The sequence below is a fragment of the Pollachius pollachius genome (assembly GCF_949987615.1).
Source record: "Pollachius pollachius genome assembly, chromosome: 6".
Taxonomy (NCBI): Eukaryota; Metazoa; Chordata; class Actinopteri; order Gadiformes; family Gadidae; genus Pollachius; species Pollachius pollachius.
In genome coordinates, this window is record NC_136939.1 from 6556292 (window position 1) to 6584167 (window position 27876).

Consider the following 27876-nt stretch of genomic DNA (forward strand, 5'->3'; position numbering starts at 1 on the left):
ACATTTTCAAAACGTCAAGAGCGCAAACGTTTTGTGTACTCCTTCTGACACCTTCATAGTAGTCATTTCTAAACAAAAGCATACTTTTTTAAAATTGTTGTTTCATAACACATATAAGGAAGCTACCAAAAGGACCACCAATACATCTGTTATAAATACAGCACTATTAATAAGTCATAGGAATCTATCACATTGGATTCTGAATCACTTTTCGAAATACGAAAATTTACGAGATTTGACGTCTGTGGTTCGTCCGTGGATAAAATGTTATATAAGAACAGTTCATGCCACAGGGAGGCTGTAGGTGGCGGTAACGCCTCAAATGATGCCGAAAACAACGCAGTTGAAGAAGAAGAAGAAGAAGAAGAAGAAGAGGAGACCCAAAACAGCCATGCTCCTACTTTATTAACAAACTTGTTATATGTCATCGCATGTCAAAGTATCCAGTATTGTTTAGTCATTTTTAAATTGTTCAGTTACTAGTCTTCCTACCATTCTCTACCCTCAAATGGTTGTGTAAAGTTGAGCTCACACATCCATTGCAGATGTGTTGACCAGGGGGAAGATGCCTCTATTAACTCTCAATGGAGTGACTATCAACTTTCCCTTCACTCCATATGAATGCCAGAATGATTACATGAGTAAAGTCATCGAATGCCTGCAACAAGTAAGTCATTGTTCAATTAGGCTACCCTCTGGACGTGTAACTTATGAATGTTAATAATAAACTAAATGGTGTAAATAACTAATGGGTCAGCTTGTAAAGGAGGGAAACATGACCGTCATCATCCTAACTTCAGAGGATGGTTTCACGAGCCTTATTACATTTATTGCAATACATTATTATTATTATTATTATACAATTATTGTTTGATATATGTACATTTATAATACCATATTTAATATACCCCTTTTCATGTAAAATAACTTCAAACTAGTCCAACACATTGGAAATGTATGCTTCAATATTTTGAATAGTTGCTTCACATTTGAACCATCATGGCACCCACTTGTCTCCGTTTCATTTAGAGCGGCCTTTTCAGATGTTTTATATGCGAGTTATAATTAAATTATAATCTCTTCGCAAAGTAACCCCGTTACAAAAATAAAAGTGAATACTGGCCTATATTCTCAAATAACCTGTATCACCCTATTTCATGTAAATGCACATCCATTATTTAAACCAATAAGTTTTATGATAGAAGTGGTTTCTGCCAAGTGCGTCAATTGGGTGTCAAATGAAACGAACCAAACCCAATATAGTTTAACCCAACCATTTATCTGCAAAAGTCCCATTTGTGACAAGTAAATCCCGAATTCTAATTCGAATGATGTCATTACATAGAAGGTGAATGGGGTCCTGGAAAGCCCAACCGGTACAGGGAAGACCCTGTGCCTGCTCTGTGCTACGTTAGCTTGGAGGGACCACTTTAAGGACACCATCTCCGCTCGCAAGATAACAGAGAGACTGAAAGGAGCCGAAATGTTCCCTGACATGCCGGTGGCCACCTGGGGTACTGCGGCCACGGATGGAGACGGAACAAGTATTCATTTGATGTTTTTTTTGCAGTATGATGTTTAATGGATAAACCAATAAGTTGTTTTGTTGTCACATACATTGTAAATCTGTTAACGATACGAATTGTCTCTTGTTTTAACATCACTTAATGTTTATGTTTTTGTGGCGTCCAGCCTACTACACGGATATTCCAAAAATCATATATGCATCCCGGACACATTCACAGCTCTCCCAGGTGGTCAGTGAGTTGAAAAACACTGCCTACAGGTGAATAACCTAATCTCTGAGCTTTATTTCATTTCAATTGTCAATGGGGTGTTGTGCACCTCGGTTCATGCATGTACACGGTCATAAGTGATCAGTAAACTTGTGTTTTGTTGGGCCAGACCAAAGGTGTGTGTGCTTGGATCCAGAGAGCAGATGTGTATCAACCCAGAGGTGATGCGTCAGGAGAGCAACCACATGAAGGTACAGCTAGGATCGGTTGGCGTCGGTCACTATTTATTTTTGCCTCACCTGAATCCTGCAATTAACTAACACAACGCATAGTGTTTGTTGGCCGGATCCTTATCAGGGATGCAGCAGGGCTACTTTGGATTCTACAAAGGCCATCTACTGCACGGGGTTTCTTTGAAACCTTTAAGGACACTTGCGTTACAGTTTGGTACTGCTCGCTGAGTTTGTGTTTGCGAATTGCGCTTTTATAGATCCCCCCCCTCTAGCGACATGATTGGTCGATACAAATATGAAGCAAATTCGTTATTCGTTACTCAAATGTTCTGTTAACCCACATTCGTGCATTCAAGATTTGAAAGTGATTTGAACTCAGGATGCTCTGAATGACATTGTACGTTCTCTTGAATTAGCAGGTGTGATTGAGCTGAATCTCAGATAAAGGATCTGAAAACAATTGAATTATTTTTGACACATTGTGTTTTTCCAGGTTCATATGTGCAAAGCAAAGGTTTCCACAAGGTCCTGTATGTTCTACAACAATGTTGAAGGTAATTTTAACTTAGATTTTACTGTTATCAATGTACAGCACGGATCTCCCTTTCCAACAAGTGTGTACTCCTTCCAATTTGAATCCGGCCAAACATGAATGAAAAGTGGTGTAAGCAAATTCTTTATAATAATAATTCATTGTACTAAATTTGCACCTTTTTTAAACATGTTTACAGTAAAAAAGAGTAACCGATTTTAATGACACAATAGGGCTTGGTAAGACAGACACTTGGAATGGCCCCACAGATGTAGGGTACCTATGGACCAACCAATCCAAGATTGAATCTGGGGCCTGTCCTAATAGTATTTTTTCTTATGATAAAATATTAAATAAAAAGCTATGCAATCTATATAGGATGAAGGAGCTGTCATGATGGTCTTTGTAGCTCAGATATGAGCAATAACCCGTGGTTAATTTTCATTCCATGCACCTTCCTCACCAGAGAAAAGCACAGATAAAGATCTGGTTAATACTGTCATGGACGTGGAGGACTTGGTGAAAGCTGGGAACAAGCACAGGTTTGATTAGATGTGTTTTCTTTATCATATTTCATTTATATCATGACATGGCTTGCATTGTTTTGAATAAAACGCATGTATGATTTTTTTTATCTGGGGTTTAATGGGATAGTGTTAACAATGATTAACAACGTTCACAATCGGCAATAACCTATGATTACTCTTTTAGGGTTTGTCCGTATTATTTATCGCGTACCCTGAAGACGCAGGCAGATATCATATTTATGCCGTACAACTACCTCCTCGATCCAAAGGTGTGTACAATTTTAGATTTCACTATTTAATGATGCTCCTCCCCTCATGCCGGGAACAGTGTTCCTCAATGCCTCCTTCCTCTTGTTGACTAGAGCCGGAGAGCACAGAATCTGGACCTGAAGGGGGCAGTGATAATTTTTGACGAGGCACACAATGTGGTAGGCAGCCAACGCCCCTCATAACCTTCACAGTCATGCAGGGTTTGGTAATGGCTGAAAAATAAATGAATTTCATTCACACGCATATTGACAATCCCCAAGGACACGCTGACCTTTCTACTCCTGTATGCTGGGGCATGTTTAGAGTGTTCCCATGAATCCATCCCACCCTGTGTTCCCTGTGTAGGAGAGGATCTGTGAGGAGTCCACCTCCTTTGATCTGACCCCCTACGACCTGACGTCTGCCATTGAGGTGGTGAACAGCGTCTTGAAGGAGCAGGCCGAAGACGCAACCAGCGCGGAGCCTATCGCCGACAACTTTGCCTCGGGGTCTACGAACTCTGGTGAGAACTCTTTTGTTCACCAGACACTTTCACACACTGCAGGTCCCTCTCCACACTCCTATGGTGAATAGATGGAAATGTGTTGTTGTTTTTTGTTTCAGAATTAAATTTGACCATCGCTGCAATTGCCAAGATTAAACGTAAGCATATTTTGTATAAAGAAACAACTTTTAAATAATCTGCTCCTTAACTTTTTTTGTTACAGATGATGTAATGAGCTTCTCAGGAACCCTCTTCTAAACTATTCCTTATTGTTTTTACAGAAATGCTTCTGGATTTAGAAGCCGTCATTGATTCCTATGAAGTTTCCAGTGAGAAGGGCTTGACTAAACCTGGAAGGTAGATAATCATACAACCTAGGGTTGGACCATATGGCAGCCTCATACCCTGTGTCAGATAAAAAACGGTTTGGATTAGATGGTGTAACATTATACATTGCTTTGATTCACAGCTTCATTTTTGAGTTATTTAAGAAGGCCAACTTGACATTTGAAACCAAGAGTGCCATGTGTGATGCTCTGGAGCAGATCACAAGCTATGTTACAGGAAGTAAGCATTTCAACATTATCCTAACACTGTTTTCATGGAAGAGTTGATATTGTGTTCCTATAAAGCATATTTTCAAGATGATTAATGTTATGTTATTTCAAATTTACCTTGTCATCTCTTCCACATTATGATGCGAGGCAAGAAAATATCCTAAAGATAACAAATTGATCTAATAATGATTGATTTTTCTCTTCAGAGACAGGAATATTCATGAACACGGCTGGGTTACAGAAGCTCTCTGAGATCTTTCAGGTGAGGGTTAAATCAAAAGCTAGCTTTGCTGAAAAACTTCTAATTGGATATGTTATTGAAGACTGAACAAAACATTTAAATGTAGTTTGGTACAGTGTTCAAATTCCCATGTGTAAAAACTTTTACTACTAATTGGATGAAAAGCAGGAAGACACTCTCCTCCCTCTAGTTTAGACTTCCCTTGTTTCAAAAAGCCCATTAAAACAAGTAACGAGTACACTTTTATGCTTTGATGTACTACAATTTATATTTGAAGCTGTAGTCTCCTTGTCTGCACACACCTTTCATAGACATTTAGTTGTATTTGACTTTACACTGAGATGACAATGAAGGGGAACCTGAATTAAATCCAGTCTACTGTGCTCTATCCTAGCTGGTGTTTTGTGGTGAGCCAAAAGAAGGGAACCCAGAAAAAGAAATGCAGGCTAATACTGCTCAGTTCAAAGTGAGTATTAAACAAGCATACACTATGTCTTGATTGGTATTATCCTTTGGAAACTAAAACACTTAAACACACAATTGTTCGATAGGTTCATATCCATAAGGATAACAGCTTTAACAAGAAGCCACAGAAGGTAGACGTATGGGCATCATCGTCAACAAAAAAACAAGGTACCTGCACAGCATGTAGCAAGACATCTGGAAGAGAGTTTCGGAGTAATCCCGTATAATTAATTATACAGTTTATTAATCATGTGTAGCAGGAGCCCTGATAGGGTATAAGGGTTAGCTATCTTTATGAATAAAGTGAATTGAATATCGGTCACTATATTTTTTTAACTATGTTTAAAAGCAATTGTGTGTTTTCTTAAATCTTTGAGCTCCCACAACTTTGGGTTGCAATACATTTCTACCAGATACAACACGTTGATCGTCTTTATGAATGGGTGTATATCAATGGTTGATTTCCTTATGTTTTATCCAATCCTGTAGGCAACATCTTGAGCTACTGGTGTTTCTCTCCGGGCTTCAGCATGCAGGACCTCAAGCGTCAAGGCGTGCGCAGCATAATCCTGACCAGTGGCACCTTGTCGCCCCTTCAGTCTTTCACAGCGGAGATGCAAATGTAGGTCTGTCCGTCGTGATTCACGAACCCTGGCCGTAGCCAGGGTTCGAGGAATAGTGCAGACACAAAGTAACAAGTCTAAACTGAATCAAGCATGCACTCATCTCTGAGAAGTTCTCAACCACTGTTTTTTTTTTATACATTTGTGTTTTATGTTTTAGCTCTAAAAGAATTACAGAGGTCCGGCCTCGATGACCTCATAGCTGGCCAGGGGCATGTGCTTGCGTCCAGGATGAATTGTAGCCACCCTGTATTGTAGCACCCCTTGTGAATGTCTCCCCTCTGGCCTCCATGTCGCCAGTCCCTTCCCCGTAGCGCTGGAGAACACTCATGTGATCCAGCGAGACCAGATCTTTGTTGGCGTCGTGGACCAGGGACCGGACGGCGTGCAGCTCAGTTCCACTTACGACCGCAGGTACGCAGTCCCAGCGATACACAAAAGATCTGTGAACACTTGCCTTGCTTTTACTGAACGTGTGTGTGTGTGTGTGTGTGTGTGTGTGTGTGTGTGTGTGTGTGTGTCGCTTAGGTTTATCCCTGAAAACATGGCCTCCTTGGGCAACACAGTTGGTAAGCAAAACAGAAGCCAAGCATGTCAGAAGCTGTAGGCATGCAAGCATTTCTCACAAGATGTTTAATTAAATTTTGTCCCATTCCGACTCAAATATTTGTATCAATATATTTCAGCCAACTTTGGCCGTGTAGTTCCCAATGGACTTCTGGTGTTCTTCCCCTCCTATCCTGTGATGGACAAGACTCTGGAGTTCTGGAGGGTGAGCTGAATCCTAGTCAGTTGAACAGAAACCCTGGGCCTTATGATGGGACCTGAGGGAATTAGGCCATTGAGTATCAACTCTGAAACAACTTGAGTTCTCATGGACATTATATCGCTTTGAATCTCGAATATGTCTGATGTCATCTGTGTTTATCTCTCCAGGCAAATGGACATGCAGGTCGCATTGAAAACATGAAACCAATGTTTGTTGAACCTAAGGGGAAGAGCAATTTCAGTGAAGTTGGTGAAGTTTTATTTACTATTATTGGTGGCTGGCATGTTGCCCTTGGCGTAAATGTGTGTTGTGTTTGCACCGTTGATATTATGACACATCATTTTGGGATCAAACTAATGAATACAATGCTCTCTTTTTTAGGTTATCGAGGGTTATTACAACCAAGTTAACGATGCAACATCCAAGGGAGGGAGCTTTTTTGCCGTGTGTCGTGGAAAGGTGATTTCATGATCCAAATAGAACTCTGTTACAGTGTTTACAGGTTAACATTTAAACTCCAATTGCGCACAACTTTGTTCAGAAGCTATTTTTTCTACAGTTTTTCTACCTCACATTGAATGCCAAAATTGTACTGTCCCATTATTTTACTAATAATTAATACGCATATGGCAATAATGACGAATGACGATTAATGTACATTTCTTACATTATTCCATGCTTTAAAACATGGCCCTGGAAATATCCATTTATTACACCATTAGTTAGTATTCTGCCAAAAAAATGACAAAAGCTCTGTTATTTTGTTCCATCCAGGCCAGCGAAGGGCTGGACTTTTCTGACAACTATGGCCGAGCGGTCATCATCACTGGCCTCCCGTTCCCGCCTAAGATGGACCCACGGGTCATGCTGAAGATGCAGTTCCTGGATGAGACCAGCAGGAAGAAGATTCCTGGAGTCAAGGTATGATGATGGTATTAATCATCATAATATTGGAATTTATAGAGTGATTTTCACAAACTGAAAGCGATCAACCATCATCGCAATCAGTTCAAAGCAACAATTAGATCCAAAGACCGAAGGTCAAAGAGGTTCAGCCTATGCTCTGGGGGATTTTAGGGTCTTTGGATGGTTGGTCAGTGCTCTGGGTGTGTTCTGTGCTGTCCTCCTCAGTGCCTGTCCGGCTCAGACTGGTACAGGCAGCAGGCGTCTCGGGCCGTCAACCAGGCCATCGGACGGGTCATCAGGCACAAGGAGGATTACGGCGCCATATTCCTTTGTGACCGAAGGTTAGCTGCTTTGAGGAGATTATCGTAATTAATTGTTGTGTCAGGAGTTTGAAATGAGTGATATTTAATTTTGGTGGGATCACTTGGATCATCCATCTAAAGTCATGAAAAAGCCATGTTTTAATTGGGGTTCATTAGTGATCTGTTTCCTGCAGATGCCTTGACAAGCAACATGAAATTCGATTTTTGTATTTATTTACTCTTTGGATTTTGGCGGGATATATGCATGTGATGTTGATGCTTACTCTCATCCACATAACTGTTTAGGATTTAAAACCAACCAAAAAATTAATATTGACTGGATTTCCACTGGAAATCCATAGATTCCCCCTATTTTTACTTTTGCTTTTATATATGCCCATGACGTCTGGCAAGGTGTACCACAATTTTTATTATTTTTAATGGGATCCAAACAGCATAGTATTTTAGGATTGATACGTAGATAAAGAATCATTTGGATGAATTGAAAGAAGAATAGATCACTTTTATTTTTTTTATTGTTTTGAATTTACTGAATGTTTATTTAAAAATGTAATTATTTTATTAGGAAAAATACCGTTCCCCACATTTTCCTGTGCCTCCAGGTTTAAAAACGCAGACGTCCAAGCCCAGCTGCCCAAATGGTTGAGGCCTTACATACGCAGATATGACAACTTCGGCAATATGGTCCGTGATGTCGCTCAGTTCTTCAGAGTGGCCCAAAAAATGGTATGTTCAGAGATGCAACGCAAACCAAAGTCTATTTGAATACTTCTGTGATAAATGAATCCTACAAACCACATATGTTGTTGTTTTGTGTTCCAGAGGCCTCTGGTTCCTAATGCAGCTGGCGGCAGAGATTCCTCACGCGGCTCAGGCGCTCCGTGTTCCAGCTCCACCGGCTGCTCAGGAGGTCAAAGCAACGGTGTTCAGGCTCCACTCGCGGCCCAGAAGGCCAAACTACTGGATTCCCACGTTCCTAGTCTCAAAAGGAGGAAATTGAGTGAGTATCACGGCTCATCCATGATAGTTAAAATGCGTCAAGTCTTTTGACCCAAATTGACAGTATGTCTTACCCCTCTGTTATGAATTCACATAAATGAAGGGTAGGGAAAGTGAGTTTTCAATGTGTATTTTGGCCTTCTTGTCCGTCAGATGAGCACCCGGGAGGCGATGGGATGGCCCGGCTGTCTATTCAGTACAACACCGAGATGCCAAGCACCCAGAGACCTGGGACCTTGATGGCCGCCCTGGCTCACAGTGACAGGCAGCATGGGGCAGAGGGAGTGGGAAACTCAGGCGCAGAGATGGTAGGATTCCATATAAAATGAATATTTAGTACAAATGTGTAAGAATACCAACAAAAAATCTGATATGGTATTTGATCCAATGTTTTTTATTGTGGCTTCCATGCACTATTTCTCTGTTGCAATTAATCTTAAAAAATCGACATCCTTATTTTATAATTATAACTTCATATCATTTCAATGAGTTGTTTATTGATTGTAGTTTGTGTTGATGTCCTCTTCTACTGTGTACCTGCTGTAGGCCAGCGGTTTGTCCACACGGTCTCTTCAACATGACAAAAACATGGATGATAAATCTCGGGGAGGGAAACGGAAAATCAAACTGGTCCAGGAACAGGTAGGAAATACATGCCAAAATAACCAATAACCGCATAAACGTATTACCATTACTTAGAACAGTGCGAATAGTAGAATAGTTAAATCACTTTATTTTTTATGATTTAATAATTTCCATCCATCATTTCATCAAAGCAGTTTACTTCATAGCTCGAAGAAGGTCACGTATACCGATTCAATTAATTACTCTTAATTAATTACTCTTAATACTTAGTTACTTTCTAACGTTGCGATCTACACACACTGACACCTAAACCCCAAATCTCTCTTTCCAGAAAAAGAGCGTTCCGCCGGGCGCGTCGGAGGAGAACACACACAGTAAGGCCCGGCGCTTCCTGACGGAGATGAGGAAGTCTCTTAGCCAGATGAACTACCAGAGGGTCATGGACGCGCTGCAGGCCTACAAGAGGCTGGACGACCTCGCCCTGCTGCAGGCAGAGGCCACCGTCCTCCTGGTCGACGCCAACACCCACGTCCTCTACCGTGGCAAGTTCACCTCTTTGTGACGTGTGTGTGTGTGTGCGTGCGCGTGTGCACATCAGAAGCGAGTCATGTCAGAAGATGTAGACATGCGAGTACTTCTTTCATGGTGTTACAGTTTAACCGGGTCATCTCATATTGTTCAGACTCCAATGTTTGTATTAATATCTCCAGCTAACGTGTGGTTCCCCATGGACTTTTATTGTGCACACACATTGCAGTTCCATTCTACAGATTGGACTTTATGATGGTCTTATTGGCGTTTTCTTATGAAAATACCACTCTCTGTCCAGCATACAGCTTATTTTTCTATAAAACCAAACTGAAAAATCAAACAATAATCCTAGTCCAAGTAACTTCATAATCTTTAGTCCTGTTTATTTATAAATGGCTAATAACCAGCTGTCAAATGTTGCAGGACTTTACAAATTCCTTCGACCGCACCATAAGAAGTTATTTAATGAGAAATGCCAGGAGCTGACGGGTCAAGGCTGTGGATACAAAGCAGAGGACTCGCTCTCCAAGGAGGAGAAGGAGGCTCTAGTTCTGCAACAGACCGGTAAAGTCCTCAAATATGTATCACAGAGCACTTCCTCTATAGGTTGAGAATGAACAAAATATAAAAAAAACGATCTTGTGGAAGAGCAGTATGGCTTGTCCATTTTTCATTTGGTGGAAATGCCCATGTAGAATTTCCAATGCGTTAGCCTTGTATTTTCTGATACACGGACCAGATTTCATGACGTGAATACATTGCACCGCCACTGATTGCACTCAGCCCATCCAGCAGTCTAACTAACGATACATGGTGCATGTTGTCTATTTCGAGCCCCTCTGGGCTGACAAGAGCTGGGGGGGACAATGGGTTGGAATTAAATGACATTGTAAATTGGAAAGGTCTTTCATCAGTATAATGTGCCAATAACCATCATTATGTGTTTTTTAAAGCGAACAAGGGGCGCCCCGGTGTGAGCTCCCACTCTGGCCCTCCTGGCAATCAGCTGAACACCAGTCTGCTGCTCAACAAGGGAGGCCAGCATCTCGGCGTCCACACCTCAAGTGGACATTTGCATAGACCAGGCCAGACAGGTAGATTACAATTAGTGCACACTTCCTCCTCAAGGGTCACAGCATGCCGGCCACAGACTGGGATGAGCACATTGCAACCGATTACAGCAAATGAATTATCAGGTTTTCCTGTAGCCCTTTTCCGTTCTGAATTATTGATTGCGTCGGCTGTAAACGTGCATTCTGTGACGTCTTTCACAAGGTGACGGAAAAGGTCCAAGGGAGAGCTTTCTGGCAGACGTGAAGGAAACCTTCGGAGCGGAGATGTCCAACCAGCTTCTTCTGGCCATGCGGCGTTACGAGAAAGACGACAACTATGAGAGCCTGATCACCACCGCAGTGGGCCTCCTGACGCAGAAGGATGACAACCTGGTTCTTCTAGAGGGTAAGGCTGTGTAATGAACATATCGCTTTGAGCTGAGATTCACCATGTCAGTCGCTCAAGAAAATAAATAAAATAGTTTATCTTGTCTCCTCATACACTTTTGGTTTAAAAAAGGGAGCATGAAAATGAACATGTGTATTACCATGTCAAATGTGTATTTTGTATATTAGTCATTGGGTGGTTTGTTTTGTTTTCTTGTTTTTTCTGCTTTCAGGTTTTGAAAAGTTTGTTCATCCCCACCATAAGAATCAGTTTAAAGAGATGCTGGGGGATTTGAAAGGATAACCCGGCCCAAACAGCCAGCTGAGAGGCTAGGGTGGTCCCCTCGGCCAAGCCCAAGTCTGGACCAAGTGAACTATACTGATGTTTGGCTCATCAATAATCAACTCTGGAATAGGTGAACTATGTTACTGTTCAAAATGATGCCACGGTAGAAAATGAGAAAGTAAATGTGTATTGAAATCCAGACCGCAGATTCCTCCATTCACAATTACTGTAATGTATGTCCTATGTGTATATGTACTGTCATGCATTCCATTCATTCCATCATAATATTGCCTTGCTCACAAAATACTACAAAAAAGGGTTTTTGGACAATTTTAACGTGAAATATATTGTGTATAGAAATGTAATTGATTGATTGTTGAAAATAAATATTTTTACACCCATGTTTCATCTAATCATTTGCATATGAAATTTGGTCTGACAAGCAATTATATTTATCATTTTATTTGACAGAATTTATCTCTAAGCCCTGAGCCACACAAAATATATGTGTAGCTTAATAAATAAAGACGTCATATTTGAAATAAAAAATATTCAGCTTACTGTTTTAATTAGTGGGGTTGCAAGGCAAGCATTATTGGTCAACCTCTTATTTATTTTATGCATCTCTAAACAAGGAAGCTTCGGTTCAGAGATCGACTTCAGACCACTTGGCATTTTGTAAGAGAGAGGGAGAGGGTGCACTGGTGACAGGGTTTGTAATTGCACCAGGCTGTATCTATACTTAATGAAAATTTAACAGTGTTAAATATAGTAAACAAAATATATTAAACGACTGATATTTGCAAACCTAAGGGATAGCCACATAAAACAAACTGGCTGCTTGGCTATGAAGTCGGAAGGTTCTGATTTGATAACGTCATCAACAGTCGACGTTTCAATTTATGACGTTTCAGACGTTCCAATTTCACACTGGTCCTTTGCTCGGGCTCGACCACTAGCTGTTAGTGCTCGTTTGCTTGAAGCTTCAATATGGTCTGGATGAACGAGCGGCCACTGCTCTTTTTGTCGTGCTCAACTCCTGACAGCTAGCGCTCGTCTACTTGAATCTTAGTGAAGATTAGCTAAAGATAATTGGAACGGAGCCGGTACAGTGCAAAGAGCAGATAAATCCCGTCTACGTAACATATCGCGACAGTGTATCCGCGATCTTACGGTCTCCGACATGGCAGGGAGGAAGTTGGTTCTGGAGGGGGAAATAAGTATAAAAAGCTTTATCTTAGGTCTAAGTGTGTTATTAATTCCTTTGATAAGGACCTCATTTGGACATATCGACTGGGTGTTTGACTATCTCACGGGAACACCTGGAAAAATTGTAATTGCAATCTACATTGCAGTTATCAATGGCCTTTTGCTAGTTGTTTACAAGGGACCGCTGTACAAGGTAAGGCTTATCTTCATTATCCATACACCTCCATGCATTGTTCTGCACAGAATGTGCAATTCTTATAGCATGTGTGTCTCCTATTTTTGTTTTGTGCATATGCAGATGCATGCATCGACTAATGCACAAGCCAGAACACTAACTCAAACGTAGTTAATGTGACATAGCTAACGATGTAGGCGACATAGCTGCAGCTACTGTTAGCTAGCTGTCTAACGTTAGTTAATCTTATTACTAAAGGTGGATTAGGATTACTGTTGTTTGGTGTGTGTGTGGTAAATATAGACAACTGAGCCGGTGGAAGTGGTTTAACTTCAAACAGCCATGTTTGGTCTTATCTAGCAGCCTTTTAACTACTTATTTTTATTTTTATAATTGTCATTAAATGGTCATCCCTTATAAAGTCTCAGCCCCTGTCACTTGTTTTTACCTCCAAGTTATTCGTTTATTGTAACTATATGTGACTCTTAATGTCAATGAGACTAATACACTTTAACAGTTTGATTTGTAACAAAGTTTGGCATTTGAACTGTATGTATTTGTTGTGTATTTGTATTGTCGCGTAGGCCTTGACCTACATAACTGTCCTGTTCAAACTCTCCATCTGAAGTTTGAGAGCAATAGACAATGGATTATCCTTACGATGTGAGATAATGCATTAAATGGCATAGCATGTGTCCTTTTTAAATATGAGTGAAAAGTTCTGCATTTCATTATAAGTTGATCATAACTGATTTTACTCCTTAATATTGGGATTGAAAACAAAGGACAAATGTGATTTTGATTATTTATATATATTTGTTATACTACTGGGCACTGCTTACCATTTACAATAAATAGAGGAACTGTTCCAGTAAGCAGGCTAAGAAATCCTAAATTCAAACTGTCAGTCTATTTTGAGGTAGAGGAACATGGCACTGTCCGGATTTTTGGATTATGTGGAGCTCTAAATTCACTCAAATGTTCTACAGTCAGGCAAGAGGTTGTCAAGATGACAATCATTCACATGAATTATGCTCAAACATTAACCGCTCTTTATCAGGTTAGGTACAGAGCATAAGTTGTCATGATATTTTCGGGTTCAGGTTAACCCAAACCCTTGAAATCCACACATTGAATGGATAGGTTCGGTTAATTTCGCTTTTAAAGAAGGTAACTGTGATTTACTCTGAAGCTGAACCCACTTTTTTAATGGGAGGGGAAATATATATATATATGTGTGTGTGTGATTATTGATAAGTTTGTATGCATCAATTCCTGCTTTGTGAGTCGAACATTAATAAAAGTTTGCACTTAATGTAATGTTGAGTGTTTGTTCCGTGATTTGGGGTATCTCTGTCTTTGCTGATTATCTTGGCTTGTTTATTTTAGACTGCTTCATCTCCCTTTGTTCTAGGTTGCTGTAAGAGCCTGCTTTCTGGGGGTTACTTTCGGATGTGGCTTACTGATAAGCCTTTCTCCATCCACTTGGACACATTTTGGCTGGTATGATACCCCATATTAGAATTTCTACTAGTATCTTACTGGCGCATTAATCACATAAGTGTGGCACTGTTTACTTCATGGAGCCCATGTAGAGACAAGGGTGGTTCTGCTAGCTTAGCCTAGGCTACACTAACACCTCAACTAATCCATTGCCTAGAGCTTTAAGACATCGATGCATTGACACAAACGCTAAAGTGTGCGTGAGCTTCTTCACAGTTGTGTGTTGATCACTTGACCAAGTACCCAAGTACCAGCCAGAAGCGCAAGAATACAGACATTATTATCGTTAATCTAATTATAAGCGATCGCCTCTCCTGAAGCGCTTACTGTAACATGTTGGAGAACAAGGCACAAACGTGGTGTACTTTTTTTATTATTTTACTTGCCAGGATAATGTTAAGTCGTTGTTTTGTTTTGAGCTGACTGTGAATCTCCTGTTGACAGGTACATGTGCTCCCTGTCCTTCTTCCACTATTCGGAGTACCTGGTAACAGCCTTCATCAACCCCCGCAGCCTCTCCCTCGACTCGTTCCTGCTCAACCACAGCATTGAGTACACCTTGGCGGCAGTGTCCTCATGGGTGGAGTTCACCGTAGAGAAGATGCTGGTTCCAGGTGGGTCTTGTCTGATTTTGTCATGGTTTCCTTCGATTTATAAAGCTGATGACAATGTATGGTACAGCTACCTAGGTATTTGAGTTGTTAATTAGGTTGCAAGGCGGACACATCGTTCTTCTATCTTGTACCTGATTTGGAAACCTTGAGATATCGACACTGAAGTAATGCCAAGCTATCAGTTTTGATTTTGTATATTCAAAACCGTTTCAAACAATCAACAAATATAAGCATTTCGGCAATCTAGCAAAATATCCCTTGAAGGCAACATTGAAGGCAGTGCAGCCTTTTTAAGGAAAAAAAGGACCTTCTCCTTTTTATGTTTGGAAATGTTTTCCTAAGGTTAAAGTTACAGTTCAACATAAAAACATATTTGAGTGAGCAAAGCCATGCTAGTGTAATGGCATTTAACGCAAGTGTGCGTACTCACTAAAAATATGGTTTGTCACTGTGTCGCCATGTCAATACAGTTTCCACTTACTACACATGCCAAGTGATGAAAGCCCTGACTGTATGTTGGTTTCTATGGCTTGAAAGGCGTTGTGACCATGGTTTGTCTCCTCACTGTTCCAGAGCTGAAGCAGCTCAGCTACTTCAGCCTCCTGGGCCTGCTGATGGTGATGTGCGGCGAATGCCTGCGCAAAGCGGCCATGCTGACGGCCGGCTCCAACTTCAACCACATTGTGCAGAACGAGAAGGCCCAGAGCCACGTGCTGGTCACCGGCGGGGTCTACTCAATGTTCAGACACCCCTCATACGTAGGATGGTTCTACTGGAGCATAGGAACCCAGGTCAGTCCACACGGCCCTGAGGTGCACCATACAAGGAGTACATTCTTTGAATTGGGTTGCGATTCCAAACGCAGAGTTGCAGGTCATTCAAGTAGTTGAGAAGAAAAGAAATTTAGTTATTTGGATATGTTATTTAATTGGAAATTAACTCAAACGTCAGCTAATGCATGACCATAGTTCTTGGAATATTAAAGCAGCCGTGTGTGTATCTAAATAGACAAACATCACCATACCAACATTGTCCTTTTCTATGCTGTGAATTAAAGCCCATATTTGCTGCTTTGCAGGTGATGCTGTTCAACCCGGTGTGTATACTGGGTTACTCGCTAGCCAGTTGGCGCTTCTTCCGTGAGCGTATTGAGGAGGAGGAGCTCTCCCTCATCCACTTCTTCGGCGAGGACTACGTGGAATACAAGAAGAAGGTCTCCACCGGACTACCTTTCATCTCAGGGATCCGCGTCAATTAGGTTTGGGACTCAAACTTGGGACATGATGAAACTTTGCAGAATGCAACATGGAGAGGCTAGTGCGTCTTCACAGCTTGCAAGCAGGTGACACCTTCCCCCCGACCCTATTCCCTGCCCAGTTCCTTGGGCTTGCAAAGCACCCAAATGGCTCAACGGTAGTGACCCTGATGGCTGCAATGGCTTACACTGTGGATCCTCTTGTCACACTCTCATGCCAAAACAAACAGAACTGAACATCGACAGAAAAGAAGATCTGCTACATGACTTGTGTTATACTCACTCAGTTGTTTCACCATCATTGTTTTAATATTTGTAAACAAAACATTGTTTTTCCTTCACTTGGACCCTTTGAGTGTGTGGGGGGCATGTTTCCACCTGTCCAGAGTGAGTAATGTGCACAAATATTTAACAGCTAGTACTTGCATCTATAGATGTTACAGGGATTTGTTGTTTATCACACCTGGTATAGATCAGATTCAGATTTGAATCAGAAACAACCTACAGGGCTAGACGCTGGACCAATTTATTTCTTAGTTGAAAGTTCTAAGCATGTCAGAATGTGTTGCACTTTTACAGTAAACATTTCAAGATATATTGCAAAACATTTGCATCACAGAGTTAAAGGGTTTGAGGTGATGACTGTTGCTTCAACTGCAATTGAGTTTTCTAATTTCAACACTTTTTAAATTTTATCTTAAGTTAATGTTTTTTACAAATAAAAGTTACTCATTACAATGACGGTTTTTAGTTTGAACTTCTATAGAGCAATGTGGTTCCGGAAGTAACCACTTGTCCTTAACATGTCGATGACAGTGCTATACATAGAATGACAACTTGTATTAATATAAATGACGCAAGAATGATGCAAGAAATGTGCTTAACTATTGCAAAAAAGTTTGTAATGGTTGTCTTGTACCTTTTTAACTCGTTTTCCAAGAATTCCCCCCCCCCCCCCCCCCAATCAAATAATTTGTCACGACTATCTTGACGAACCATTGGCTTGCTACCCGGCTTAAAACCATCGGTTTTAATTAAAGTGAATGGGAAATTTACTTCCGGAACCAGATCTGCTAAAGGGGGCGATCACAGTTGTGCTCTATTGTATTATCATTTATAAGCTGCATTGAAGAGGACTGAGTAATGTGCGTTAACGTCAATCCTAGGCGTAGGAGCAGAGGGACGGCCGTCTGAATCGTCTGGCCCATTGGTGAGGCCATGGGCTTGGGTTACTGCTGGGGCTCCTCGTCCAAAGGACTCTTTCAGGTGTCTGGTATGTCATTCAGGAAGCGTTTTTCCCATTTTGTTTTCTGTGGTCCTGTTTCACTTTATCTATTCTATCATTTGTCTCACGACATGTTAAGAGAATAAAACAAAGTAAGCCGATCATGAATTGACAAATTTATTATCATTACAACAACCAAAAATACACGGCTAAAATAGACGTATAAAAAAAGAAACCCCGAAAAAGACAACTTTGACGACATCGCTCGGAACACGGCGAATAAAACGTGAGGACAAAGATGTGTTATGATGCACACATCTTTAAAAAGGGGTGGGGGGGGAATGTAACAGTTCAGCACCAACCCAAAGCACCCATGACTCGTACGTGTTTTGGATCATTCCCTGGCAGCTTCACACTTCGACCTGGCGATACCACTGAAAACAAAAACGTCTTTGGGACAAAAAAAAACAATTGGTCACTCCTGGAAAACATCTTTCTAAAATAAATCACAAAGGCACAGGAATGGAGTCATGTAGCACCGACGGAGAAAGAACGAGATCAAATGATTCTTCAAAAATAAAACGGGGAAATGGTTCTGTGGATGGATATAACCTGTCGGCCAAGGAAGCACAACTCGTTAGCATTAGGTGCCGAGTGGTGAGATAAAGACATGTCTGGGTTACCTTGACAACGAGCTAGCTACCGTCGCCCGAGTGGTCTTGCCGTATCTACGCTGTGTTCCCACGGGAACGATTGTGTGCATAACCCGACACGCAAGACACCCCCCCCCCCCCCCCAGCCTGATCGGGACCGCGGTAGTACACTAATGACATGACAGGGACGTGAGGGCAGATGTCTCCTGCTGTGCAACAGATGGCCTATTTTCGCGTGCGAGTGAGAGGATCGTGGTGGGAGCCGTTTTTAAAGTGTCCGCGGGTTGTACTCGGGTAACTTTGCGAGTTTCTCCTTGTCCTGCGTGCTTTCAGCTCTTGCGATGATCAAGGAGTGGGCGTAGCCCATCATAACCTGCGTGGACAAAAAAGTAACAGGTCAATGTTGTTGCCTTGAATGTCACTCATGCAGAATGTCTTGAGTAAATCAAGTCATGGACGGTACCATCAAGCAAAGGTTATTTGTCCTCATTAAAGACAAGATGAACAAATACATTTAGGGACGGCTGTAGTGTTGATTATTCACCTGCTCTGGATAGATTCCATCCAAGGTCTTGACCTCCTGGGCTGTTGTAGAAGACTTTGGTTTGTTGTCTCCATATCCCTGTTTGATCAAAGTAAAACATAAGTAAAACAATGCATTTTCTAACCAGTGAGCAATCATATCTTGTTAGGGTAACCCCCTTACGAGCCGCCATGCCTAAATGCACAGGGAGGGCAGTGAATAAACCCCCCATAGGGGGACAGAACCTGCACTTAGATGCCATCAGGATGACACCGTGAATATATACATGTGTAACAAGGTGAACGGTGCAAGGCTGATAAATCGGTGCACCCTATCAATAGGAGAACTTACCAGTTCACCAAAGGTAGGTGAGGGGCCCCAGCTGATGGTGCTCTCGTCTGCCGCAACAAGGATGCTGCTCTTTCTGCAAGGATCAACACATAGATTCACACAGTGAGGAAGGGCCTCAATGATGCTACACATCCTGCCAACAGCAGGACACACAAGGTGTATACGTGTGGGAGCATATATGGTTCATACATATACGTCTCTTCACTCTAGGTTTTAATGTTTTCAAGTTGAATATCTTAGTAAGCGTTGCACGGCTGAATAACGCATTGCAAGTGCTCTCTTGTAAAAGAGTTGCCTCAATGAAACTTCCTGAATCAATCCTGGTTGATTAAGAACCAGGTTAAAGATCATAGAAGACATAACATTATGATTTCAGGTTCAGGGGCACTTCAACACTCACCCGCATGCCAGGCCTCGGACCTTCCACCCACACAAATCCTGAACAGATTTGGGGTACATGGTAGACTCTCTGGAAGTATTGGTTACCCCCCAGAAAAACAGACCACCTATAAGGAAGAAAAGAACATGAAATTAATGAAAAACTGCTTGATCTGATCGATTTAAAAAAAAAGGACCCCACTTCATACACTACTGGGGTAGAAAGACCAAAAGGAAAAGCCCTGCCTAGCATTTAATCAACCCCTTTTTATAATAAAGTTTATAGTATGATAACATCACTAAACTCGATTCATTTTCCAGTGAACCAAATGGGCCAACATTAGATGGCGCTTTAGGCGGACTGGGAAGCGATCTCACTCAATATCAGGTCATGTCAATCCGTGAAGAAACACAGTTCTTTGACTCACCCATCTCACTCAGAGCAAAGGAACACTGGTAGCCAGTGAAGATCTGGGCGGCGCCGCGCCCGGGGAAGTCAAAGAGCTTCACCAGCCGCGGGACCATCTCGTCCTTCTGCTCCGTGTGGCCCAGGCGGCCGTAGCCCCCCCAACCCCAGCTGAAAACGCGCTTCTGGGAGTCTAGAATCAACTGGAACACGCAAAGAAACAAACATTGAGCCTTAGGGCCAAGAGCGCGGGGCCGAGTAGTGTAAGAAGAATCCCAGGCAGAACACGCAAAACAACAAAGAAAGGCAAACATGCGCCTCGGAGCCGGCAGAGCGTCAGAAGAAGCGGCGCTCATCAAGGGGGGCTCACCGTGTGGTTCCCCCCACAGGCCACGTCCCGCACCACCACGTTGGGCACGGGCACCACCTGGCCGTCCTTGGACTTCTCGATGAAGATGGCCACGCGGCGGGCGATGAGCTCGCAGTCAAACTCGATGCGCTGGGCGCGGGCAATGAACTTTCCGTCAGAGTTGTGTCCTATGAGAAGATGCAAGAGGCTGCGTTAATAATGGCTCGAGGAAGAGGTAGTTGCACTGTAAAACGATTATTTATTTCAGATGAAATTGGGAATCACTAACTCATATATATATATATATATATATATATATATATATATATATATATATATATATATATATATATATATATATATATATATATATATATATATATATATATTTTTTTTTTTAATTCTCAGATACTTCTACACTACCAAATATAAACCAAAAGAGGCAAATCCTGTCTTACCTAGCTGTCCATATTCGGGGCAGCCGAATGAGTAGAGGTTGCCTTTGCAGTCCACCACCATACTGAACTCTGCCCCACAGGCCACCTTGACCAGCGGCTGGCCGTTGTAGGATATCTAATGGACACCATAGAATTAATTAAAAGCTGAGGGCGTTAATGGGGCATTAACGCCCTCTGGTAACCGTCCCAGGCAGGTTTCACAGTGCAATCAAGCATTTACTTAACCATTTCTACCTGGAGATGGGAACCTTACCGCAGCTGGGCTGAGAACGGCGTCTGTCTGGTTGCCCTGGCCAAGCTGGCCCAACTTGTTCTCTCCAAATGAGTATGCAGTTCCTTCCTCTGTGAGGCGGAAATACAAAAACCCATCAACTTGACCGGCCAAGTCCAATTCACAAAAACACATGCATGGTTTGTTTTTCCGCAATTTTTCCAAAATTTTTAAAATATACATAGCAATTTAGAGGCGGGTTGCATCTGGCATGTCTAAATACCAATGTACAGAAAATAAACAACCAATAAACATTAAATATACACACACACACACAATTAAACCTTGAGTATACACAACCAAACCTACTAGTAAACATTAAATACACAAATCAAACCTACTAGTAAACACAATCGTACCAACTAGTAAACATTAAAACAGACCAACTCAGACCTACTAGTAAACATTAAATACATACAATCAAACATTAACTAGACCCGATCCAACCTCTGAGTAAACATCCAGTACACACAGACATGCTCTGACCTGTGAGTGCCAGGGTGTGGTTGCGTCCGCAGGCTGCAGACACGATGGTTTTGTCGGCCAGTGTTTCGATGAGCTTGGGAGCCTCCAGACGCTTGTTGTCCCCGTGGCCCAGCTGGCCCTTCTCATTCCGACCTGCAGGGGCCACACGAAGGAGAGACATGAATACAAGAACTAACACCATATTTCCTGTACTCACACATAGAGACATGAATACCAGAACTAACACCATATTTCCTGTATTCACACATAGAGACATGAATACCAGAGCTCACCCCATATTTACTGTATTCACACAGAGGAGCGACATGTATATCAGAACTAGCACCATATTTACTGTATTCACATATAGAGGAGAGACATGTATATCAGAACTGGCACCATGTCTAATGTATTCACACAAAGAGGAGAAACATGAATACCAGAACTAACATATTAGCTGTATTTAAAAATGGCCGTTTACTACATTTCCTTAACCTTTGAAGGAGCGTGTAGCTAAAAATAACATCCGAAGTCAAAGAACCAACTGTGCATCGATGTCATGAGTCATAACTGAAGTCTGTTGCCCTTACATAATACTCAGTTATGCTCTGTACATCTATGATCCTCTTTTCCGGGGCTGGGCTGTAACATTCATGTGTAAGATTTTCAGATAGCTTGTAGCTTAAAATAATCTTGATGCATCTGTAGTCAAAATGCTGATCGATAAGTCATTTCAATAAGGTTAATCAATAAAAGTCATCCAGTAAGTGATATATTCTTCAAATAGAAAATGCTGGCCAAGCGTTACCTATGCTCGTTTATTCTTGCAAATGTCAGCACATTTGAAGCGTTTTACTCGAGACGTTCTTTCCCCAGACGAGAACGCCTGGAATCGAGACTAATTAGACCTCAAATCTAAATCCTAAACAACCACAGGGGCTGCATCTCCCTCTTACTTCTGCTTGGCTAAGGAATGGGACTCGCCATAAACCACCATTATAGCTGTATGCATCAGTTGGCCGTCTGACTAAAATGTCTACAGATAACATTATAATGCTTTTACATTCTGTGGAATCAACTATCAAGATGGATTCCCCTAGGATATACCGTAATTGTCTCTGCACCAATCTCACGGATGACCTTAGATTATAAAATTCCGGCCTCAAAATTGCAGCAGATGGGCCCAAAAAAATATACATCTTATGGCGATGAAACCATCAAAAACGGACAACTTCACACACTTAACTGACAATAAATAAAAACCTTTTACTCCTAGTCGGGTCTTCAGTGGAATATAATGAATATCAGACTCACCCCAACTCCATAGCTTCCCCTCCGCGGTGATGAGGAGACTGTGGGCGGCACAGGGACCAGAGATCACAGAGCTGACCTGGACGTCGTTCAGGCAGCCGTAGCGGTGCGGGCCCCACAGGTTCTGACCCAGGTTGCGGAACGCAGCTGCAAGTGTAAGGAACGCCGTGAGCACGGAGCAAGCCACCAGTCTATGTGAACGCACTGGGAAATACTGACTCCTTACAGGTGTAAATAAAACTGATGACCAAAGCCTGAACGCCTACCAGTAGCCTTTAATTTCAAGCACATGTTGTCATGATCTTTTTCAAAGTATTTATCTTGTTAGAAATATATTAATGTCACCCAATAGAAACAGCTGAATATATCCAATAGCTACAATGCAGAAAAAAAAAACAAAGCTAAGTTTTATTATACCTGATTGCTTGGGTACCTCCTTTCTACCGATTAAATCCCAGTTAGTTGCTCCAAAGATAACCAGCTGACCTTTAACCTTGGGGTACTCCAGTTTCTGTAAAATAACAGAAAAGTTGTGACCGGTGGTCATTATTCTGAATTTAGAGTGATTCCCAACAACCCAGATAAAAAACAAAAGAAGAAAAAGGAAAAATTAAAGACAAACATTAGTGTAATGACAATAAAGGATATATACAAACGCATTCCATTTCTGTTGCAGATTCAATTAATAAAACAGAAAAAGAATAGGACTAAACAAAATGAAAGAATATTGCAAAAAAGCCTTTGTGCTTCCAACTTAAAAACTCGGGAGCACTAACTAGAGGAGTTCTGCTGAGAAATGATGGCGTCCAACATACCCATTAGGTTGGCAAAGAATTGCTAAAAGAATAAACATACTATTGCATTACATATGGCTCAATCGGTGAGCAACATAATTGTTTTATTACTTAAAAAAATAAAAAAATAAAAAGATTCAATACTGGCAGAATAATAATTGCCTCTTTGTTACCATGGCCAATAATTAGAATCACATCCATAGCCTGAAGGCAAGGGCTGAGGACCCTATAGACAGAATTATGACTGCTTCTTTGTAACCCTGGCCAATACTGCGGACACTATGAATTTAATTTAGAACACACTGCAGAAAACTAACTAAAACCAGTTGTTACACTAACTGGTGCATTGGCCAGTATGTAGGGATTGCGTGACATTGTAAATGATGAAGAAGGAGATACTGTTCCAACATCCTGGCACTAACTTTATTTTAAGGGGTTTCATGCGAAATTAATTTATTTTATTCCACATTTATCATTACAGAACACCGGTACGATGTGTGGATGATGACACCGGTGGGGGCTTCTGCACCGCATCATACTGGTGAGAACTGATTCCACGACATGCCTGGTTGAGATTACGCCAGCTTTTGGAGTCGAGTCATTGGGCTGACGCCAAGAGCCCTTTAAAAACAGATTGTAATGCCACGTTGGCTGGAGCTGAGGAGCGAGAAGCTAGTGCTGATCTACAGGCATGGGTTATCCCTCAAATTATAATCAGTCTAATTGCTGAATTAGGTAGACCATGGGCGTCTACACTGGTTTTTGCCTTTATGGTTCTGGTGAATGTGCCTTCAGACAATGGACGAAGTATTGCATCCATTTATTTGGTCTTTATATTGTAAAGAAGATGTGTAATACAAATGAATTTTTTGTGACCTCACCTAGCCTTTCTTTGATCTGGAGAAGGAAAGGTGAAGCCAGTCAATAACAGTTCTTGAACTGCCCTCAAATGTCCTTACATTTCTGGTGGTGCAAGTTAGCCAGTCGCTGCATAAGATCCACCTTGTATCTGCATCTGCTATTCAACGCTGTAGTATTAATTAATCCAATGCAAACCACTAATAACTACAATCACTTAGGCTGCTAATAACATGTGTCATCTCATTAGTATACACTTCACTAACAAATGTTACAACCCATGTTAGAATCTTCAGTCACTCAATAGTACTATGCATATCTTAAGACGCATAAGAAGCGGAAGAACCACAATCAGTGGTTGTTAACAATCATGTAGTTCTCAGGAAGACTCCTTACCCGCCAAAACTGAGACTAAAAAGCACAACCAAAGTACTGAAAAGAGCAACAGCACGACTGACTTACCATCCATAGAGCTCTGCTCAGTCCTGGGACAAAAACAGTATCATTAGCAGTGTCCCCAAAGACTACTTCAAAGTTCAATGTTATGGCTTAAAAAAAAGAGTTGCCAGGTATTCACCCTTGAGTTAGCGTTATTACAATAACCGATGTTGAAGATGCCTTGTCAGCAATTTGCGAGTTTACTCACAATCTTTTCCTTGACGTCATCTGCTACAGTAACGGGCTGAAGGCCAGACTTGGTTGTTTGTCTTCCGGGTTTCTTGTTGTTCTCCTGCTCATAGTCAAATTCGTCATCACTGCTGAAGTCCCTCTCTTTTCTTTTGGCTCCTGCTCGCTTCTTCTTAATGGCACCATTCCCGGAGACATCGGTCGTCTTCTTGCGAGGCATCGTTTACTTCCTGACTGTCAAGGAGAAGGATAGCACATATGTTCATGGAGGTGGAAACTATCGCAATTAGTTGACTAGGTTACCCAATAGGAAACCCATAAGGCCATTTCAAACTGCATATTTTCACTTTTTCAACCCCACAATTGACAAATGCAGTGTGCAATGAACATACATGTAAATCAATGAAGTCGACTAACATATTAGCATATTGATACACAGCAAGCTAGTCCTCCCCTGATTTACATGTGTAGCAATTTACTCGATAAGTATCAACGACTGTTTCAATTTCATAGAACACGACTCGGATATACACGACTGACTAAATGTAACATAAGTCGGCAGGTTGAGTCTCCTCAAGTTTCCTTAAGTGGCTTAAGGCTAAACGGACAAATGAACGTCCAAGTCTTTGTTCACTGTGCACACACACTGACTAGCCGGTTAGCTTACTGCAAAACTAACGCTAATAATCCCTAGACCCCCACCAAAACACCGTTTGACTAGTCCCTAAATAATCCGCGCAGAACAAAACCAGCCATCCGATGTTTAAAATGAATAAAGATCATAAATGCTAGCATGGTTGATCGGCTATGACGCCAGGGTAAGCTAACTGCCGACCCAAACAAAGAAGCGAGCGATACATTCTGTACGCTACATGATCACAAACTTTCTACGTATTTTCACGACGATACAAACGCATTTTGAGTCAAAGTCGAGTTAAGTCTACCTATGCGATTTTACTTTTTGAATCAATGAAACACGCGAATAAGTAATATACCAATAGTTCCTGATGTGGCTGCTCACGCGCTTGTCCGTCTTCCTCGTTTTTGATTGATTTGGAACAAAAGAATCTGCAGTCCCCCTCCAACACACACACATACATACACACACCGCACCACGTGGTACTGCGCTCATTTATTATTCATAGAGGAAGCCGACACGTTGAGGCTGTAAAGTCCATAGCATACTGAAACATGCACTTTATGATATAGCGGCTTCTCTGTCGTGGGTTTGAAGTTGATGGTCTGCAGTCAGACTTCATTCGGGCAGCGTTAGGGAACTTAAAGTGTGTGTTTATTGTCTTTCTAAAACTCTGGGAATAAGGAAGTACATAGGCCAACATATGTAAAGTTATACCAGACACGTTAAAGGCATATACACGCACAAACCTGCGCGCACACACACAGACATAAACAAGCACACACACACACACACACACACACACACACACACACACACACACACACACACGCACGCACGCACGCACGCACGCACACACACACACACACACATATATATATTTCTATGAATGAATTATTATTTTTATTTTTAAATCAGGGGTCAAAAGTTTTATCATGTGAGTTAGCCAAGACCAGTGGCCAAATAAGGGGTCTTATGGGGCAATCAATATTCTGTCTATTTCATATAAAACAGTTTTGATTCTACACAACTCCTTCATCCTTCATATAACTTTTTTATTTTATGTTATTTCAATGCTGACTGTGCTAGGGCAGTTTGGCCACACTCATATCTGTTAGATGACCTTCTCCCCTAAGGGGCTGAATCTTCTGTTTGGAATAGTTGTTTTAGCTCCCTGTCTGTCTAGCAACAAATGTGTTTGCTCAAAACGTACTGTGTTCAAAAGATTATTCTCAGCTCTTTTGAATCAACTTCCCTTCTCCTAACACAGCCCACACAACAAAAACTGCTTAAGGTCATCCTGACCAATGTGGGTTGGATATATCTTGGTGTGGGCAGTATGTGTATCTTATGATTAAATCATTACAGCCAATGTAATAGAACCGTCACATTAAATACCTATTAATGTGTCTAACAACAGGAACAGTGTGTGAGAACACACAGAGAAGCAGGAAAGGATTCAAAGGCAGGCAGGTCGATTTTTTTCCAATCTGCATTAATTCACCAATATGTTCCAAAGATGATGAACTGGAACGTGAGAATAAGATATGAATTGGTGGAGAACATTATGATGTAGAAGGGCATGCTGTGGAACTTTTCCAGGACCAAAGTTGGAACAAGAGGTTAAAGCTGCACCATAGCAAAGGAGGGGAGAGAGTTATGATAAAAGTGTCCCTCCTTATTGGGCTTCATTCGCTCCATGGACAGTTCGGTTTGTTGTTATTTTGTTGAACACAACTTCATTGTATTCGCTTCTTGGTTGTGATTATTGAGTTAAGAGTTTATTCCTCAGAGTAAAACAAGTCATATTTTATTACAAGAAGAGTGTGTGTTGAAGATATACAGACATCTGGCCTATCTGGTAGTTTTCTCCAACAGTGGCAATACCCATTATTATGGTAAAAGAGGAGGAATTTATTGAATATTTCCAACAGCTGCATGAATAAAATGATGATGTATAATGATCAGGGCAGATGATATAACAGAGTATATGGTTTCAACTGAGAAGGTAAACAAATAAACCTTAAATATTAAAACTGGTCTAAAACTAATCTAAAAAGGGCACATCTCTATAACTAGGCAAGTGTAATCAAACGTCAACTCGTCAAGTTGTTTTTCATTACATTTTATCTTTAAATACCGGGACATGGTCTGGCTGGGTTAACTGATCCTGGATCACTCAATGTCAGCTTACCTCCTGACCAGCACACAGACGAAATAAGATACCTCCAGCTGTTTTCACCTCCAGCTTTTTAAGTTCTAGATGTAGAAAAGGATTTTCAATAGACTTAAAGGGCTCCATTCACTT

At 41.4% G+C, this 27876-nt stretch overlaps 3 protein-coding genes across 3 annotated transcripts; 2 read left to right on the forward strand and 1 right to left on the reverse strand.

Moving 5' to 3' along the window:
- The first annotated feature begins 379 nt into the window (after positions 1-379).
- Positions 380-11893, forward strand: rtel1 (regulator of telomere elongation helicase 1). Its single transcript, XM_079737777.1, has 32 exons — positions 380-667; positions 1346-1544; positions 1693-1786; positions 1906-1987; positions 2463-2523; positions 2968-3043; positions 3213-3297; positions 3391-3456; positions 3644-3800; positions 3902-3940; positions 4064-4139; positions 4252-4349; positions 4546-4601; positions 4975-5046; positions 5132-5213; positions 5535-5667; positions 5969-6082; positions 6197-6237; positions 6355-6440; positions 6605-6682; positions 6819-6896; positions 7212-7358; positions 7569-7684; positions 8269-8392; positions 8489-8666; positions 8819-8973; positions 9212-9307; positions 9582-9792; positions 10205-10345; positions 10735-10875; positions 11057-11239; positions 11454-11893. Exons 1-32 carry the CDS (start codon positions 566-568, stop codon positions 11522-11524), a joined length of 3438 nt encoding a protein of 1145 aa, XP_079593903.1. The 5' UTR covers positions 380-565; the 3' UTR covers positions 11525-11893.
- Positions 11894-12480: 587 nt separating this feature from the next.
- On the forward strand, positions 12481-17000 carry icmt (isoprenylcysteine carboxyl methyltransferase). The gene is made up of 5 exons (XM_079737667.1): positions 12481-12908; positions 14305-14393; positions 14838-15007; positions 15581-15798; positions 16086-17000. Exons 1-5 carry the CDS (start codon positions 12690-12692, stop codon positions 16263-16265), a joined length of 876 nt encoding a protein of 291 aa, XP_079593793.1. The 5' UTR covers positions 12481-12689; the 3' UTR covers positions 16266-17000.
- A 650-nt stretch (positions 17001-17650) lies between these two features.
- rcc2 (regulator of chromosome condensation 2) lies at positions 17651-26065 on the reverse strand. Its single transcript, XM_079738566.1, has 13 exons — positions 25927-26065; positions 24951-25165; positions 23070-23163; positions 22656-22799; positions 21363-21494; positions 20859-20947; positions 20606-20720; positions 20169-20335; positions 19821-20001; positions 19415-19520; positions 19015-19087; positions 18685-18762; positions 17651-18513 (listed from the first exon to the last, which is right to left on the reverse strand). Exons 2-13 carry the CDS (start codon positions 25149-25151, stop codon positions 18409-18411), a joined length of 1485 nt encoding a protein of 494 aa, XP_079594692.1. The 5' UTR covers positions 25152-25165; positions 25927-26065; the 3' UTR covers positions 17651-18408.
- Between the last annotated feature and the right edge of the window lie 1811 nt (positions 26066-27876).